At 39.5% G+C, this 16,997-nt stretch overlaps 1 protein-coding gene across 1 annotated transcript; it reads right to left on the reverse strand.

Annotated features, from left to right (window-relative positions):
- Nucleotides 1-7,776: 7,776 nt before the first annotated feature.
- LOC111905915 (mitogen-activated protein kinase kinase kinase 18) lies at nt 7,777-9,441 on the reverse strand. Its single transcript, XM_023901647.3, has one exon. It carries the CDS (start codon nt 9,122-9,124, stop codon nt 7,799-7,801), a length of 1,326 nt encoding a protein of 441 aa, XP_023757415.1. The 5' UTR covers nt 9,125-9,441; the 3' UTR covers nt 7,777-7,798.
- Between the last annotated feature and the right edge of the window lie 7,556 nt (nt 9,442-16,997).

Below are 16,997 nucleotides of genomic sequence, written 5' to 3' on the forward strand. Positions count from 1 at the left end.
CAAAACCACAAGAACTAAGCCAAACGACAAGACCTAAGCAACCAAGTGGCCGAGGTCGCGATGACCATAAGCATCAACAACTCCGAACACCTTATTATTAATTCTCCCACATAAGATGTCGTGGGAAAAAACAAAAGAATCCGGTTATAAGTAATGATTGTGTACAAAAACAACAACGACCTATTAAGTTTTTTTTCGCTTACTTGGAGCAGCCGATCATAAGGACTGAATGTGTACAGTTTAACAAGTTGAAAGGCTAAATATGGATGAAAAAACTCAGTCACCAAATGTATACAAATCGAAAAATATATTATCTTCTAAATCATTATTCCTATAAAAAATTGGCACCTATGACTCTTAACCACTTGAACTAAATGTGAATTGGTATTCTATATATATATATATATATATATATATATATATATATATATATATATATATATATATATATATATATATATATTATACATATATAAAATAATTATTAGGATTTAAATAGTACATTTGAAAATCTTACTACAAGGTTTCTAACACCCTACCTACTAAAAATTAATGAGGCGTCATTGCCATCTCACCAACTTCATGTTTTTCTTATTTTCCTTTGCGTCTAATATACATTGGATATATTAATACAAATAAATTGACAAAAAATGGGTCCCCAATCACCGCCGCTGCTTACTACCATCCATTGTCACCTAGCTTGTCTAACCCTATAGGCTGACTTGTACATATGAAATCCCTTCGCCATATATCATTCATTGTTAGAGTTCGGTTTGTGTTTTGGAGCCCAAGGGTATAACCGTAAAGTGATAGTTTGGGCCTTTTATGAAGTTTGGATTTAATTTTGAATAGTTTTAAGTAAAGAGTGAGTTGATAGAAGTATATAGCTTCTCATTACCTTTCCGGGGATATAAGGATCGTCGAAATCAGACTTAGAACTAATAAGTTATGGCATTCGAAAGTTTGGTGGTTTTAGGGATAAGCATAATACGTTGGGCGTACTTAGGAGTATGTTCGGCGTACTAGGAAGGAGGATCGCGGGTGCCCTTTGGAGTACGTTGAGTGTACCGAGAGTACGTATGGCGTACTCTAGTCAGGTGAAAACCCCAATTTAGGGTCTTGGACCCTATTTAATGGCCTTAACTCAAATCCAAAACCTCTTACCTTCAGCCTCCATCCCATTAAACCGTAAATATGAAACCCGAGCCCCATTAGATTGATTCTTGAGTTCTTGGTGTGATTTTATGTGTTTTAGTGCTCAGTGAAGAAGAAGGAGCTTCATGAAGGAGATTTGGATTGCTTGGAGCTTGTAGATCTAGGCTTGGTTTTCCTTCCTACTTCTTCTCGAGGTATAAAGTCTCAATCTTGATGGCTCCTTTGTATAGATCTAGTTTTGGGTGGTATTTTATCATGTTTTGGTCCCATGACGGTGGTTCTTATGAGTGGAAGCCACTCTAAAACCTTTGAACCTCATATTTGGTCCTTGTTGTGGTCATTAAGTGATAAAGTCTCGATCTCGTGGAGTTTTATCCTCTCATGCAAGTATTAGTGACCTTTTAAGAAGATTAGGAAGCTTAGATTATGGTTTGGACCTCATTAAGCCATGCAAATTCATAAAGTCAAGAACTTTATGACTTAAGACACCCCTTAAGGGTCAGATATGTGTTCAGACGTTATTGCCTTAACCATTAAGAGCATATTTTGAGTTTTTGGCCCTATGACAAGTACGTTGGGCGTATGTAGGAGTATGCTCGACGTAATGCATGGATCAGGCTTTGTTGACTTGTACATTGTTCTGCGACGAGTTATACGCAGGGCGTACTCCCAGGAAGTCCATTTTGGGCCTTGGGCCATTTTGGGAATTGGGCCATGAGATGTTGGCCCAGTTATAGGACGGGTAAAATGGTCTTTTTTCCCTTTAGGAAGACATAATATAGATTGGGCCTTATGACTTTCTATTTGGGCTTGGGCCATTATTAGGCCGCATGATCTATGGGCTTGACCTTAAGAGTGTAACTTGGGTTGGTATTGACTGTGTTCAGTGTGAGGAGCCGTTGTGCAGCAAACTTGGGTACGAGATTTGCCATCTTCCGATTGAGGTGAGTTTTCTCACTGTGCTTGTGGGTCAAAGGCACCAATGTCAGCCCACTAACTTGTTTGTGTAGGATGCTTGCTATATTTGTGACTGTTGCATGATTTTCTGTGTATATACATGTTGACCAATTGGGTCTTATTTTTTGTTACTATTATATGTGCTACTGTTTATATTGAGACCTTATGGAGACTCTTTGCACAAAAAGTCTCCAACTTTGAACCAAAAATCCTAAAAATGGACCAAAAAGCAAAACTCGTGAAGAACAAGGAAAGCTTTGAGCTTTTTACCTCAGGAAGGATCTCCAACCACAGAAGAACTCGAATTTACACTTGTTCTTCAACTTCTAGCTCCAACAATGGCTCCTTCTTCTCGTTCTTCACCTTGAAAGGACAACTTTAAGCTCAAAAACTCACACACAAGCTAAAGCACGAATCTAAGCTCTTCAAGGACCCTCTCAAGGGTGTATGGTGGCTAGGGAAAAGGACTACACGTTCCTTTTATAGTGCAAGGCCACAAATTAGGGTTTTGCATTTGGGCCGGTTATGCCCGGCGTAAACCTGGGCGTACCCAGATGACCCACGTACAAATTAAGCGCGCGAGTACGCGCGGCGTACCCCCAGTACGCTCAGTGTACTCACCCATTACATCTTCCACTTTAAGGGACTAACTAGCCAATTCTCCAAAATAGAAGGGTTATAATGCTAACCTGGATTTCGGGCTGTTACATTCATCCATCTTGAACCTTCTTATATTCTTCTTTTTAATATTCTTCATGGAGTCATCAACCTTCAAAAATCCATGACTTATTTTGAAAATTTGTAGATAAATCGATATGGTTATGAAATCAATTCTAGAAACACAAATGATAGAGATCATAGATACTTACCAATCAATACATAAATAAATAAACAGAACCAAGGTAAACCCTAGAAATTGCAAATTTAGAGAAAGAATTAGAAAAGAGATACATGATTGAAGATGAGAAGTGATTTCTCTTTAGGTGGGTCAAAATGATGTGAGAACTGGTGGGAAGGAAATCGGAGGTGTTGAAGATGGAATCAAAAGCAAATAGAAATGTTGCAGTGTGTTTTTCATGCGACCGGGTTTCCATCAATTCAACATAAACCTTCAAACCATCGATTTCAATCGATTGAAGACAAACCTTTAAACCATTGATTCAATAGTTAGACAATCGATTCAACATAAACCTTCAAACCATCAATTTCTTAGACACCATTGATTCAAGACAAACTTTTAAACCATTGATTCGACAGTTGGACAATTTATTCAACACAAGCCTTCAAGCCATCGATTTCTTAGACAGAAGGAAAACCCTAGATAAACTAACCATTTTCTCTTATGGAATCGTGGAATCGAGTGTCTTTGGTGGTGGAAGTAGAAGCGTTGGCAGCAGATACGGTTCTCCTTTAAAACAATGCAAAACAAAGGAATCAATTACCAATATGAATGTAGGCATAACACACGAGGAAGAGGGTGAAACTAGAGAACGAAAAAAAATCGAAGAAACGATTATTAGTAGTAATCCAATAAGAAACCTAGGAACGTGTGAAGGATCAAAACCTTCGACGAAGAAACGCCACATACCAAATGAGACAAAGCCCACTGAAGAAACCCCTCAAAAACCAAGCCAAGAAGAAGACATGCAGATTAGCCGATAAAACAGTGGACTCGACTTGGCTCAAAACTGCTTGTTGGAGTATATATGAGTAGGGTGATGGTGGAGAACCGGATTCTTGATGAATCGTGTAAGTTCATTTTTTGAACTGATATTTCCACCTTATGTATGGGTTACAGGAAATCCGGTCTAAGATAATCCAAAAGGACACTTGTGTACCTAGGCACAAAAACACAAGCCAAATCGCCAGAGAATTCTGAGTATTTGTTTAGAAGAAGAAGAGTTGTGAAAAGGGTTTTGTCTACGACTTAAAAGATATATATATATATATATATATATATATATATATATATATATATATATATATATGTGTGTGTGTGTGTGTGTGTGTGTGTGTGTGTGTGTGACAAATTAGGGTTAATTTTCTAAATTAGTTAGGAGAATCTCGAATTTAATGACATAAAAACTGACGAGATTTGTCAATTTTACTAGAATCACCCACTAGAATTCAAATTTTCCATAAAGAATCTCAAATTTATTAGCATAATCAATGGGACCACCGCCAGGGGCTCTACCCTTTGGACCCCACTAGGGGTGTTGCCCTAGGACCTTGTAAGGGGCACGACCTCATTGACCCATGTCTTTTTGTCATACCGACTTATAATTCAATTTTATATATGCATGTACTCCACATTCACCAAACATATAATATAGAGTACAAACGATAAGTCCTTAGGTCACATGTCAGTTTCAATTACACAAAATGTCAGGTGACACTAAAATCATTAACATTGGTCATTGTTTATAAGTCGTATCAACGTTTAATATGTATAATAATTGTTAAATAGTTATCATGTATTGAATAATATACTTCATAAATGGCTATCAAAATGTTGAAATTTATTGAACACTATTAACCTCATTAATATCTTATAACATCGTTAATGTGTAGATAAGTAGCTATCAAAACGAATCTTTAGATTGAAAGATATAACTACTTAAACTTAGATTGTTTTTCCGTAGAATCTTTAGAGTGAAAGATATAAGGGAAATCTCTAGAAAAGTCCCAAAATTTTAGTCCAATTTATGAAAAAGTCTCAAACTAAATTTTGTTTATAGAAAAGCACAAACTACCGGCTAAAACTTCGAAAAAAAACCTTTTTTGGCTGGTTTCGTAGATTTAGCCGGTATTCTGTCCTTTTTTGTTAGTTTGCTCAAAATATTAAGACTTTTTTGAAAATTACCCGATAACCAACATATTAGGACTTTTCTGAAAATTACTATGGAATTAATGGATATTATTATTAACAAATCATTTATAAACATAACAAATATTTTTATTATAAACAGAGGAAATACATTTGTTTCTAATTTCTAGGAATAGAATGGTCGACATGGTCTATTGTTTGTTGACCACTTCAAACTTCTAATGTTCCTCCTATGTATCGTTATACAAGAGTTGATAATATTTATTAATACACAATCAATAAGTGTCTACTTTCTAATATGTGTGACGCTATAGGATCACATGTTATTAGAAAATATCATTAAATAATAATTCTTGAGTATATAGATCTTTCATTATGATCTTTAACGTAAATACCACCTAACCTCCATACATTATTCGTTAACAACCATCAAATTACAAACATAGTGAAAAATAAACTTTGAATGACAATTTAAATAGATAATCACCCTATACTTTTTTCTATATAAACTATCATTCACGATTCACTTTTTCACATTTGATAGATGTGTGTTAGCCAATGGTTGTTACTGTGTGAGGTATGGATGTTGGGTGGTAGTTAGGTTAAACACATAAGAGGAACACCAACATTAGAAGAATACTCACTGAGTACATCTCACCATCATACTCACAACGATACATATGAGGAATGTAAAGAGTTTGATGTGGTTAATAAGCAATAGAGGAGTACTTAGACCACCAATTTATTCCTAGAAATTAGCAACAAGTGTATTTTCTTTTTTATAATAAAAATATTTGTTATGTTTATAAATTATTTGTTAATAATAATATCCATTAATTCCATGGTAATTTTCAAAAAAAATCCCAATATTTTGGTTATAAGGTATTTTCCGGAAAAGTCCCAAAATTTTAAACAAACTAACGAAAAAAGACGGAATACCGGCTAAATCTTTAAAACCGGTCGAAAAAGGTTTTTTCGAAGTTTTAACCGGTATTCTATGCTTTTCTGTAAACAAAATTTAGTTTCTGACTTTATCATAAATTAGACTAAAATTTTGGAATTTTTCTAGAAATTTCCCTAGATATAACTACGTCAAGAATGTTTTCCATACATGTTCAATGTTGCGATTGTTTGTTGTACGATTCAGCCAACAAAATAGTTTGTTCCTTATCATTATATGTCGACTGATTTTGTTTTATTATGGAAATTGCTAAATGGATAAGAAGTTGTGAAGATATTGGAGATCTATCCATGGATTTCATTTTAAGACGCATGTTCATTGTTTTTACTTTTTATTTAGGATAATTATAATCATAAAGGTGGCCAAAAGTGTAAGTTCATGGAATAGAGCCGTTAAAGTATGCAAACCATCACAAAAGCTTAAACAAGAGTTAGTTTTGGGTCATTTTTAGAAAAAAGAAGTTACAAAATTAAGGACCCTTTTCAATATTTTTATAAGTACGACGATTATTTTACAACAAAATTTTAAATACCGTGGGATTTTTATCTTTTCCGTGAAGACATATTTCTTAAACCATCTTTTCAAAAGTTGATCACAAAGCAAAAACATTAGTTTATCTTATTTTTATTTCTATTATTGTTACATTATTATCAAAATGGTTGACTTAGTGAGTAAAAATTAGATTTTTTTTGCCATTAACGAAAGATATCCGGACCAGCTTACGCGTATCATGGCTAATCTCCCATGCGAACATGAAGGTATGCAACATGTGTTGGACTCGCCACAAACAAATCTTTTTGGATAGAAAAACAAAGAGCAACAACCAGATTAGAACTCAAATATATATATATATATATATATATATATATATATATATATATATATATATATATATATATATATATATATATATATATATATATATATCTTAATACTCATAAAAGACTTTAAATTCATTTAATTGTATGTAGGGGTGTAAGTGAGCCGAGCTACTCGTAAGCTACTCGGAATCGCGACTCGTTAAAAGCTCGACTCGAGATCAAATTAAACGAGTCTGAGCCGAGCTCGAGCCTAAATATGAGGCTCATTTATTAAACGAGCTCGAGCTGAGCTTCAGTTAGTGGGCTCGCGAGACTAAACGAGCTTAAACGAGCATATATATATATATATATATATATATATATATATATATATATATATATATATATATATATATACACACACACACATACATACATACATTCATACACACACACACATACATATATATATATATATACATGGAGGCTCGATTAGGCTCGCGAGCCCAAGCTTCATTTTAAGGCTCGAGCTCGAGCTCGGGCTCGGCTCGGCTCGTTTACACCCCTAATTGTATGTGAATAACCAATATTGTCCATATTTTTGTTAATTAATTTGACAAAAAAAATTGTTAAAAAAACACAATAAGAAGGTTTTAGATTAAAAAATTTATATAGATAGAATGATGGCAACAACCAATGTCAAAACCATCAAATTCACAAGTTTATCCTATTAAGAGAAAAGAAAATGTGTAGCACATTATATGTATTCGTTCTACTAGAAATCTATATAATTCATTCATAATTCATAATATTAACGATCGCGTATTCATTTATTATTGTAAAGCTTTAAACTTTCTAACAAATATAAAAGAATAAAACATCAATAAGATTATATTCACTTAAATAATTTGATATTTATGCTATACTATTGGATCAATAGTGTGCCCAATCATCACCCACCAATCCACCCACCACCCAAAAAGGGTAGATGCATAGTGATTCGTATATCGCCGACCATTTCAGATTTTTATATCAGAAAATGTATTATCGTAACATATATTTATATAAAGACATCGTACTATAATTCCCTCTTAATTTTTATACTAAATCATGGAGTATTATATAATCTTTCAAATGCGAAAGAATGACAACGAAATGCGTATAGGAAATGTGTTGGATATTATTCAGAATAAAGAAAAATATTGGGAACAATTTTTTTATCAATACAAACAAATAACAACTGTATATATCGACAGGATCTCTATGGATCGAATCCGCTGTTGTACTTGTACCACATGCATCATTGGTTGTACTTTCATGATCGTAATTATAACAAGCATTAGATTCTGCATATTCCCAATTTGCCCTTCCACTCCCGCTTACGCTTTCTTCATAATCGACGGAATCAGAATATTCCAACGCAGTCGCGTGCCTAACCATCTCCCAACCTTCTGATTCCCAATTTGCCCCTGAGTTCGAAGCTAATTTACAAATCCTCTGTTTTGCGTTTGAGTTCTTTACGTCGAATTGATAAATCTCAAGCGTTGATTGGTTCGAAGAACTTGAAACAGACCAATCAAAGACGCATCTTGGTGAGAATTTGCAGGTGTCGATCGTGATCTGCGGTGGTGATGGAGGAGAGCACGATACTAGAAATGGGTGTTGGAGTAACTGATCGCAGCTCCATCTTTCACTTCTCTCTCTTCTAAGACACTTGTTTAAAAAATCACGTAGATCTTCCGGTATCGGAACTGTAATCTCCGGAAGCTCTTCGGAGTAGCCGATTTGACGGAGGGTGTCTGCTCCCCTGTCTTGCCAAGCTGGCTTTCCGGTGAGGATCTCAATCACAGTGCATCCCAATGACCACACGTCGGACTCAGGTCCTTGATACTCACCTTTGATTACCTCCGGCGCCATCCATAATGGACTCCCACGTATTCCGGTGACCGGACTTCCCGATTCAATCGCCGACCCGAAGTCTGCAAGCTTAGCGATACCGGGAATGTTTCCGATCAACACATTCTTCCCCTTGACGTCACAATGAACGATGCCTCTGGCGTGAATGTAGCTCAACGCCGACGTGATGCACCGCGTATAACTCCGGAGATTCACACCACCATGTTTCACCAAGTCAGTAACAGTACCGCCGGGCATGTACTCCATGTGTAAGTTCCGGTACACCGAAGAAGACTCAACAGTCACATCATCTCCGAGATACGTAACGACGTATGGTGAAGACAACGATTTCAAAATCCGAATCTCGTTCTCTAAACACCCAATAAACGCATCGGAACTGTTCTCCACGGATTTGACAGCGAACACAACACCATCGGATTCATCAACACCGATACTCACCACCCCAAACGATCCCTTTCCGATGCATTTCCCTCGTACCCAGTTGGATTTACGTCTGTAGTTGTTCATTTTTGTGGAATTTTGCGATGTGAGTTTAGTTATGGAGTTATAATATGAAGTTGTGGGCTTGTGGGGGTGTGTTTATATATGAGTGGAGGTGGTGAAATTAAATAGAAATGGGAAGTGGAAGGTGAATAATGGCGATGAGGATGACGTAGTGAAGAAGAAGGTGAAAGCGGCGAATAATACCGGGTTTTATCCATATCCAATCCATGTGGAAGATGTTTGTGAAGTTACTTGGCAAAGTTGGGTTCATTCATGTCTTTGAGATGTACAATCCATGTGGACACCTACTTCTTTTCTTAAATTATTTGGGATACTTCACGTAATTTTACCCACTTCTTTTCTTTCACCTATCATCAAACTTATCGGTTATAATTTAAAATACATGGAAAATGATAATTTAAATATATTGGTGTATAAAATAAGTCGTAAGCAATGGATAAGATTTTAAGAAAATAGTATTTATGTTTCCCAAAAGGTTTTTGAAAGATTTTATAAGTTTTCACTTTTCAATAAAAAACTTGAATTGTTAGAAAATGTCTTCTTAAATATATTTTTGTGAGTTTTTAATGAAACCTTTATGTCATTTGTTTTGTAGAAGGTTATAAATACTTTTAATCTGTGCTCGGTAGATTTATCTGTAATTAAAAACTAACTGATAGTTAAAAAAAATTTAAAAATGGTTGATAAAAAATAATATTTGTTAAAAATTAGTTGATAAACTAAATGAAAGTATAAAATAACATATAAAAAAATATATTTATTATAATTATAAGTTGATTTTTGGGTTATTGAACATGATAAGCTAAAGAAGACCGAAATTGACTATGATTATACTTAAAAATGCACATCTATATACACAAGCACGACCAAAATAAAATATCATTGAAGGGTATCAAATTTATTACGGCAATGAGCAAAGGGCATTAAATTTTTGATATTTTTATTAACACTTTTAAATTTTAATAAGACAAAATAACCTAATTATATTTATGTTTAATCAAATAATGTAATGAAAAAATGACATTATTGGAGGTCTAAAACAATTGTTGTACAAAGGCATGGTGCATTCTACAATATAATCGACCACAAGATTGAAGTAGTTGACTTTTGTATAAATGATATCTTTGACCTATTTGTGTTATTTTTTCAAAATTCAATATGTGTGGTCAAAGAGTACTTGAAAAAGGGTCAAGAAAAAACAAAGGAGAAAAATTCGGTAGTCCGCACCCAAACCCAATGAAGATTTGGTTTATCCTGGACCCGGACCCCACGTTGTGAGTTGTGAGTTGTGACATAGCGATAAAGAGCTGGCCCATGGCAGTGGAACGGTGGGTAATATAACTAGCCTAACACTTGCGGTGCTTCCCATATTTATGATATATATTAATTTTAAATATTTTTATAGTTGAAGATAATGTTTTTCTTATTAATTTATTACTTAAACGTTTTTATGTTTTTTTAACGGCAAATGCATTAAACAAAAGGAAACAAGCAAGACGCTAGCAATATTACAAATTACAAACATGTAAAAGGGAAATACACCACTTAAACCAACATAAAGAAGTAAATTTAGAACGAAACTTAATCCAATTAAAAGTCGCAAGTTGAATGTCATACTTCGTTTTCAAAGGAGAATATTTTCTCTTGTTGAAAACGAAAGTGTTTCGTACTTTTCAAATACATTAAATAGCTGAGTAAACCAAGGCAAGGCGAAGTTTACCTCTCTCTTTTCCAACATTCGAACCAACCAGAGACTTAGAAAGATCCTCTCTATTTTTCAGGGGCACCAAAAGAAAACATGTCCATCCACCAAACCAATTTCAAATGCAACTAGAAAAATGACATTTAAAAAAGACATGATCAACCTCTTTTTCAGTGGCGGACGCAGACTATTTTAGTAGAGGTGTCCCTCACACTTCAAACGAGTGCACCTAATAGAAAAAATTAAAAAAAAAATTACACTACGAGCCGAAAATTGAGCAGTGGCCTGGGACCCCCAATTCTCCACATTGGTCTGCCACTGCTCTTCTTCCTTCGGGTTACAAAAAAGGCATATAGAAGAGGGTAAAGCTATTCCTCTAGAAGAAAGATTACTCGTCACAGGAACCCGATTTAAGAACATTATCCAAACAAAACAATTAGACTTTAAAGGGATCCAACTAATCCATTTGAAAGCATCTACACTTGAACCCACCAGCACCTTATCAGCCAAAAGTCGCCTAAAAGAATTCACTAAAAAAATTCCCGAAGCCTCCACTTTCCACCTAGACGAATCAGCAACAGAAGACAGTCTCATTGTAGCCCAACTAGCCGAAAGAGACTCAATGGCAGCAGCGTCACGACCATTTCTAGGTTGTCTACGCCAACTCTAATTGCAAACAACCCCTTCCATGTCCGTCGACCTGTCAACAACCATGCAATTTTTGTTTGCTTAGATTCAGAAACATGGTTTTAAGTGTGTAACTCTTCATCCCATTTATCCTTCTAAAAGTAAATACCTTTATCATCTCCCATCTTTCTTTCAAAAAGGTCATCAATAAAAATCTTCCATTCTTCAAGCTCCATTTTAATTTAAAAAATAGAAAGTCAAGTGTCCGGTATACCACATCTAGCAAACCACTTTCCATCCACACCATAAATTTTATGTATACTTTTAATGCATGATAAACAAAAACCATTTTTTTCAACTTCCAATCGCCACCACCATTTGATAAGAAATGCAACATTTAAAGATCTAAGGCAACCTATACCAAGATCTCCTTTATCTCAGGTCTAGTCACCACATCCCAAGCAGCCCAATGAATTTTCTTTTTCTCTTCAATACCACCCCAAAGAAATTTTCTTCTAACATTCTCCAAAGACTCAATGACTTTTTGTAGCACCCGGTTCCTGGTACGTAATGTTATTTGAGTATTTCCTTTCTTTTAGCCTTGGACTCGGTGAGTCATAGGTCCGACTCGCCGAGTGGATGCGGGACCCGGGACACGTTTAAGTTGGTGACTCGGCGAGTCCATATCCTGGACTCGGCGAGTCACAGCTGTTGGATGAAACCCTAAGTTTCAGGGGTTTGCACCCTATTTAAAGGACTTATCAGCCCCAAGTCGGCCCCCATTGACCCTTAAAGCCCTGTATCTCTCGTTCTAAGCTATTCCTTGAGAGTTTGAGGTTAGTGTGTGTGTTTTTGAAGGCTTTGAAAGAGGAAGGAAGTAGATCCAGAAGAAGAGAAGCCATCCAAGCATTATTTGTGTTCTTCCAGCAGTTCCTTTGAGGTATAACCTGTTTTCCCCTTGATTCTATGCTTAAAACTTCATTTGGGTCCTTCTTGGTCTAATCCCCAAGTTTGTATGTGCATTGTATGTTGTAATAAGGCGTTTGGCCTTTGGATCTACGCAAGATTGAGCTCCAGGGGCTCAGATCTGTTAGCTTTTTGGCCCCATGTTGCTTGTTAGTCTTAGATCTACCCTTTTGAGACATTTTGAGCCCTAAAATCCATATTGGTGAATATCCACACGTAAAGTTGGAAACTTTACGTGTGAATCGTGTCCTAGAAGTCCAGATCTATGAATGGCATGGACTGGAATCGAGCAAATCCGTGTATTCAGAAGGTGCATGGCAACGACTCGGCGAGTCGTTCATATGACTCGGCGAGTCTATTCGCGAGTCTCCGAGTTGTCCCCTTTTCGTAGTGTCGAGTGACCAGTGAGTCACGGGGTGTGGCTCAGTGGGTCGGAAGCTTAACTCATCTATGGAGGTACTCGGCGAGTCAATGCCCTGACTCGACGAGTTCAAGGCAATCTCCTTAGATCAAGAACAGACTCGACGAGTTGTTCATACAACTCGGCGAGTCTTCGCATAAGTGTTCATCGGATGAAGATGAACTCGGCGAGTTGTTCATACAACTTGGCGAGTAGGATCAAGGACTTGAATATTGGTTAAGAAGGTGAACCCGTCGAGTCGTCGCCTAACTCGACGAGTAGGACCAGGATTCAAGGCAGTCGTTTGCGTAGGGACTCGGCGATTTGGAAAGCCAACTCGGCGAGTCGAGCTCAACTGAAAGTTGACTCTGACTTTGACTTAGGGCAAGGTCAGGGGTAAAATGGTCATTTTACCCAAAGGTCAGTGAGCAGTGTTTGATTGAGTATGTCGTGGGAATTGCAGTCGGAGGGTTTCCGGAGCAGCAGCAGTAGTAGTAGGTGATCAATTCCCACACAGACCAGCAGCTATTTCGAGGTGAGTTTCCTTTCTAGTAGGAACGGGTCTAAGGCACCAAGGCCGACCCGTGTAGACGAGATGCTAGTACTAGAGTGTGGGCCGAGCCCGTATCTCTGGGTTTAGTCAAGTATGATATATGTGTTAATATGATAGAATTGCTTATACTTGTTGTCTGCGTGATACTTGTATGTTATGGGTTAGCGGTTGAGTGTGGGCAGGGCCCGTATCTCTCCGAGGTTGGAGTGTGGGCTAGGCCCGTATCTCCCAGATAGCGAAGTGTGGGCAGGGCCCGTATCTTCACAAGTGTGGGCGAGGCTCGTATCTCCCGGCTAGCGAAGTGTGGGCAGGGCCCGTATCTTCCCGAGTGTGGGCAAGGCCCGTAACTCCTAGCTGAACAGTGGTTGTTATATGTTGCATGGTATGTGGTATTATGGGGGAACTCACTAAGCTTTGTGCTTACAGTTTCGGTTTTGGTTTCAGGTACCTCCTCAGCTAGGGGAAAGGAGCCGGCGCAGTAGCGGCACGTCACACACACACTCTCCGGTTTCCGCATTTACGAGCTTCACTGGGATTTGTACTCTGATATTTTGATGGGATGTATGAATTGGCTTTTAGAAAATGTTTTAACTTTTAATATTTTCTAAAAGTAATGTTTTGAAAACGAAATTTTTGGACGTGAAAATTGGGTCGTTACAAGTTGGTATCAGAGCCCTGGTTTGAGGGATTCGGACACACCTTTGGGAGTGTCTGAACTCAAATCGAGGGATTTAAAAGATTTTCTAAAAGAAAATGTTTTCTAAAATTTAGAATAGAGTTTTGAGAAAGAACGAAGTGTGTGATGTGCGCGACCGGCCGAGCTCAAGTAAGTATCCCCAAGGTACCCATACAAGTTTATGTTATGTTATTAAGCTTTTGTAGAACAGCATGCTAGAATAGGACTAAGGATCTAGGAGTGATGCCTTATGTGCCTGCTTTATGTGTTCCAGTTGTATGAGAACTTGCATGCTAATTGTTGAATAAACAGTAAATAGGATAGCCTGTTTGGGTTATGCCTGGTAGTATGAGTTGGTACTTTATGCTAGCTCAGTTCCTGAAAATAGATAGAGTTAATTGAGATTGTTACCCTTATCTGAATGCTGCTTGCTTCGTGCTTCGTGGGACTCTGAATAGTGGGGCTTAGCCATTAGGCGAATGCGTCACGTCACGTGTGACCAGAGTTGAATAATCTTAGAGTGCCGGATTTGATCCTACTGCGCAGCTCTTGTTTGAGTCCAACCGTTGTAGGGATGAGTCGGGTACTCGAAGGATTATTTGAGCCTCGTCACATGTGATGGTATTCGGGTAATGGCTAACTGGCATTACAAGGAGGCCTGCAGCAGCTGAGGACTGGTTAGAGTGGAACTAGAGATTTCCCTAGGGCAAGCCTAGGATGAGTATAGCAGTGATCAGCAGTAGTGAAAGGGATCTGGTGGAGTCGAGGCATTCCTTGAAGAAGGTACGGATAGATATGGAAGGTAGTATGGGCCCGTACTACTGAAAGCAGAGGATCCGTACCCGAACCAAGGATGGCCAAGATAAGACCAGGGAACTTGTAAGTAGATGTGATCCCTCAGGGAGTATCAGTATCACTAATGATTGTTGTGACGTATTGCAGAATGGTGGTGCTTCGATCGAGGCCGGTAGATGGCGATTCAGGAGAGGGGTCAGGTTCGGGATCAGGTTCCGAGCCGATTGATGAGGGGCTACGCGAGTTCATCGCGTCAGAGATCACCAGGGGTATCCTTGAGTCGACTCCCATTATCTTTGGGTCGATCAAGGAAGGGATCATGGAGTTGATGGAGGATCGCCTTCGGGCATTCAGGAGTGATATGGCATCTAGCCTGTCAGGATCTCGCACGCTGTCCTTCAAGGACTTCAGGGGCAGCGGTGCGCCAGATTTCCACGGGGTGAAAGACCCCATTGTTGCCAGGCGATGGATTGCAGACATCGAGTCTGCCCAGTTGACTAGCTTCTGCCCCGAGGGGTCGAAGGTGAGGTATGCAGCAGGATGTTTACGGGACCGAGCCCGGGATTGGTGGGAGTCAGTGGGTGACTCGTTGGGAGCCTCAGCTATCGAGGCTATGACCTGGTCGGACTTTGTGACCAGGTTCAGGGCAGAGTTCGCGCCGGCGGTCGAGCTTCAACAGCTGGCCAGGGAGTTTCTTGACATGAGGCAGACGACGGAGACTGTGGCGGAGATCACCGCCAAGTTCCGGGAGAGGGATTTGTTAGTGCCCCAGTATGCCGGTGACGAGTACATGAGGAGGACTCGTTACCATGATATGCTACGAGCTGACATCCGGGAGCATGTTAGCTTTTCGGCTTGCCCTACCCTGGACTCCATGATTGCCAAGGCGAGGGAGAGGGAGATAGATTTGGAGCACATCCGGAAACGGAAACTAGAGGAGGGTCAGGCAGGAGGGGCTTCGGGGAAGAAGCCCAAGGGATCGGATGGTAGGCCGAAAGGCCAGTCAGGACCGAGCCGCTGCGGGAAATGCGGCAGGACGCATGTGGGGGCATGTAGGATGGGTTCAGTAGGCTGCTACAAGTGCGGCAAGGCAGGGCACTTTAGCAGGGATTGTACTGCTCCAGTTTCAGCTATTCAGACATCGGAGTTGATGTGTTTTCACTGCAACCAGAGGGGCCACAAGAAGGCCAATTGCCCCCAGTTGACAGTTTCAGTGCCAGTGAAGGTGCCAGCTCCAGCGACCCTGCGGATCACGGATGGTCGGCAGGGCAAGGCAGAGGCTCCAGTGGTAAGGAGCCGGGCATTTCAGCTGACTACCGAGGAGGCACGCGCCGCACCCGATGTGGTGACGGGTATGATTCTTTCCCTCTATCCTATTTTTATGATGTTATGTTATTGATATGTGCTCTGTATGTATATGTATGTATTAGGATCGTTCCATGTGAACGGCCTCCCAGTTCAGGTGTTATTTGATTCGGGTGCATCCCGATCATTCGTTTCCCTTGCGCTTAGCAGGAAGTTTCATGAGTCATCGGATGAGTTAGATTGCCCTTTGGAGGTGGAGATTGCTGACGATCGATCGGTGCGAGCATCGACGGTATTTCGAGATTGCGTGCTGTGTTTGTTTGAGGAGCGCTATTTGGTAGATTTGGTTCCCATTCCGTTGCGTGGGAACAAGGTGATTATAGGCATGGATTGGTTGAGCCCTAATGGGGCGGTGATAGATTGCGCGCAGCAGCTAGTGCGGGTCAGGACCCCAAGCGGGGGAGAGTTAGTGATTCATGGTGAGAGACCCCAGTATGGACCCGCTGTATGTTCAGCAGCGAGGGCTAGGTGCTACCTTCAGCAGGGATGCGCAGGTTACGTCGCGTATGTGATGGATACCCGGGAGACGGGTAAGGCGACAGTGAGCGAGGTTCCGGTGGTCCGAGACTTTGCAGACGTCTTCCCAGAGGAGCTTCCTGGGATACCTCCGGAGCGACAGGTGGAGTTCAGGATCGACCTTGTTCCCGGTGCGGCTCCGATAGCCAAGGCACCGTATCGGTTGGCTCCTCCCGAGATGCAGGAGTTGTCTACGCAGCTGCAGGAGCTGCTAGACAAGGGATTTATTCGTCCGAGCAGTTCGCCCTGGGGAGCCCCGATTCTGTTTGTGAAGAA

The sequence above is a fragment of the Lactuca sativa genome, chromosome 9 (genome assembly GCF_002870075.4).
Source record: "Lactuca sativa cultivar Salinas chromosome 9, Lsat_Salinas_v11, whole genome shotgun sequence".
Lineage (NCBI taxonomy): Eukaryota > Viridiplantae > Streptophyta > Magnoliopsida > Asterales > Asteraceae > Lactuca > Lactuca sativa.

Coding starts and splice junctions, on each gene's coding strand:
- LOC111905915 (XM_023901647.3), bottom strand. CDS start 9,124: ATGAACAACTACAGACGTAAATCCAACTGGGTACGAGGGAAATGCATC.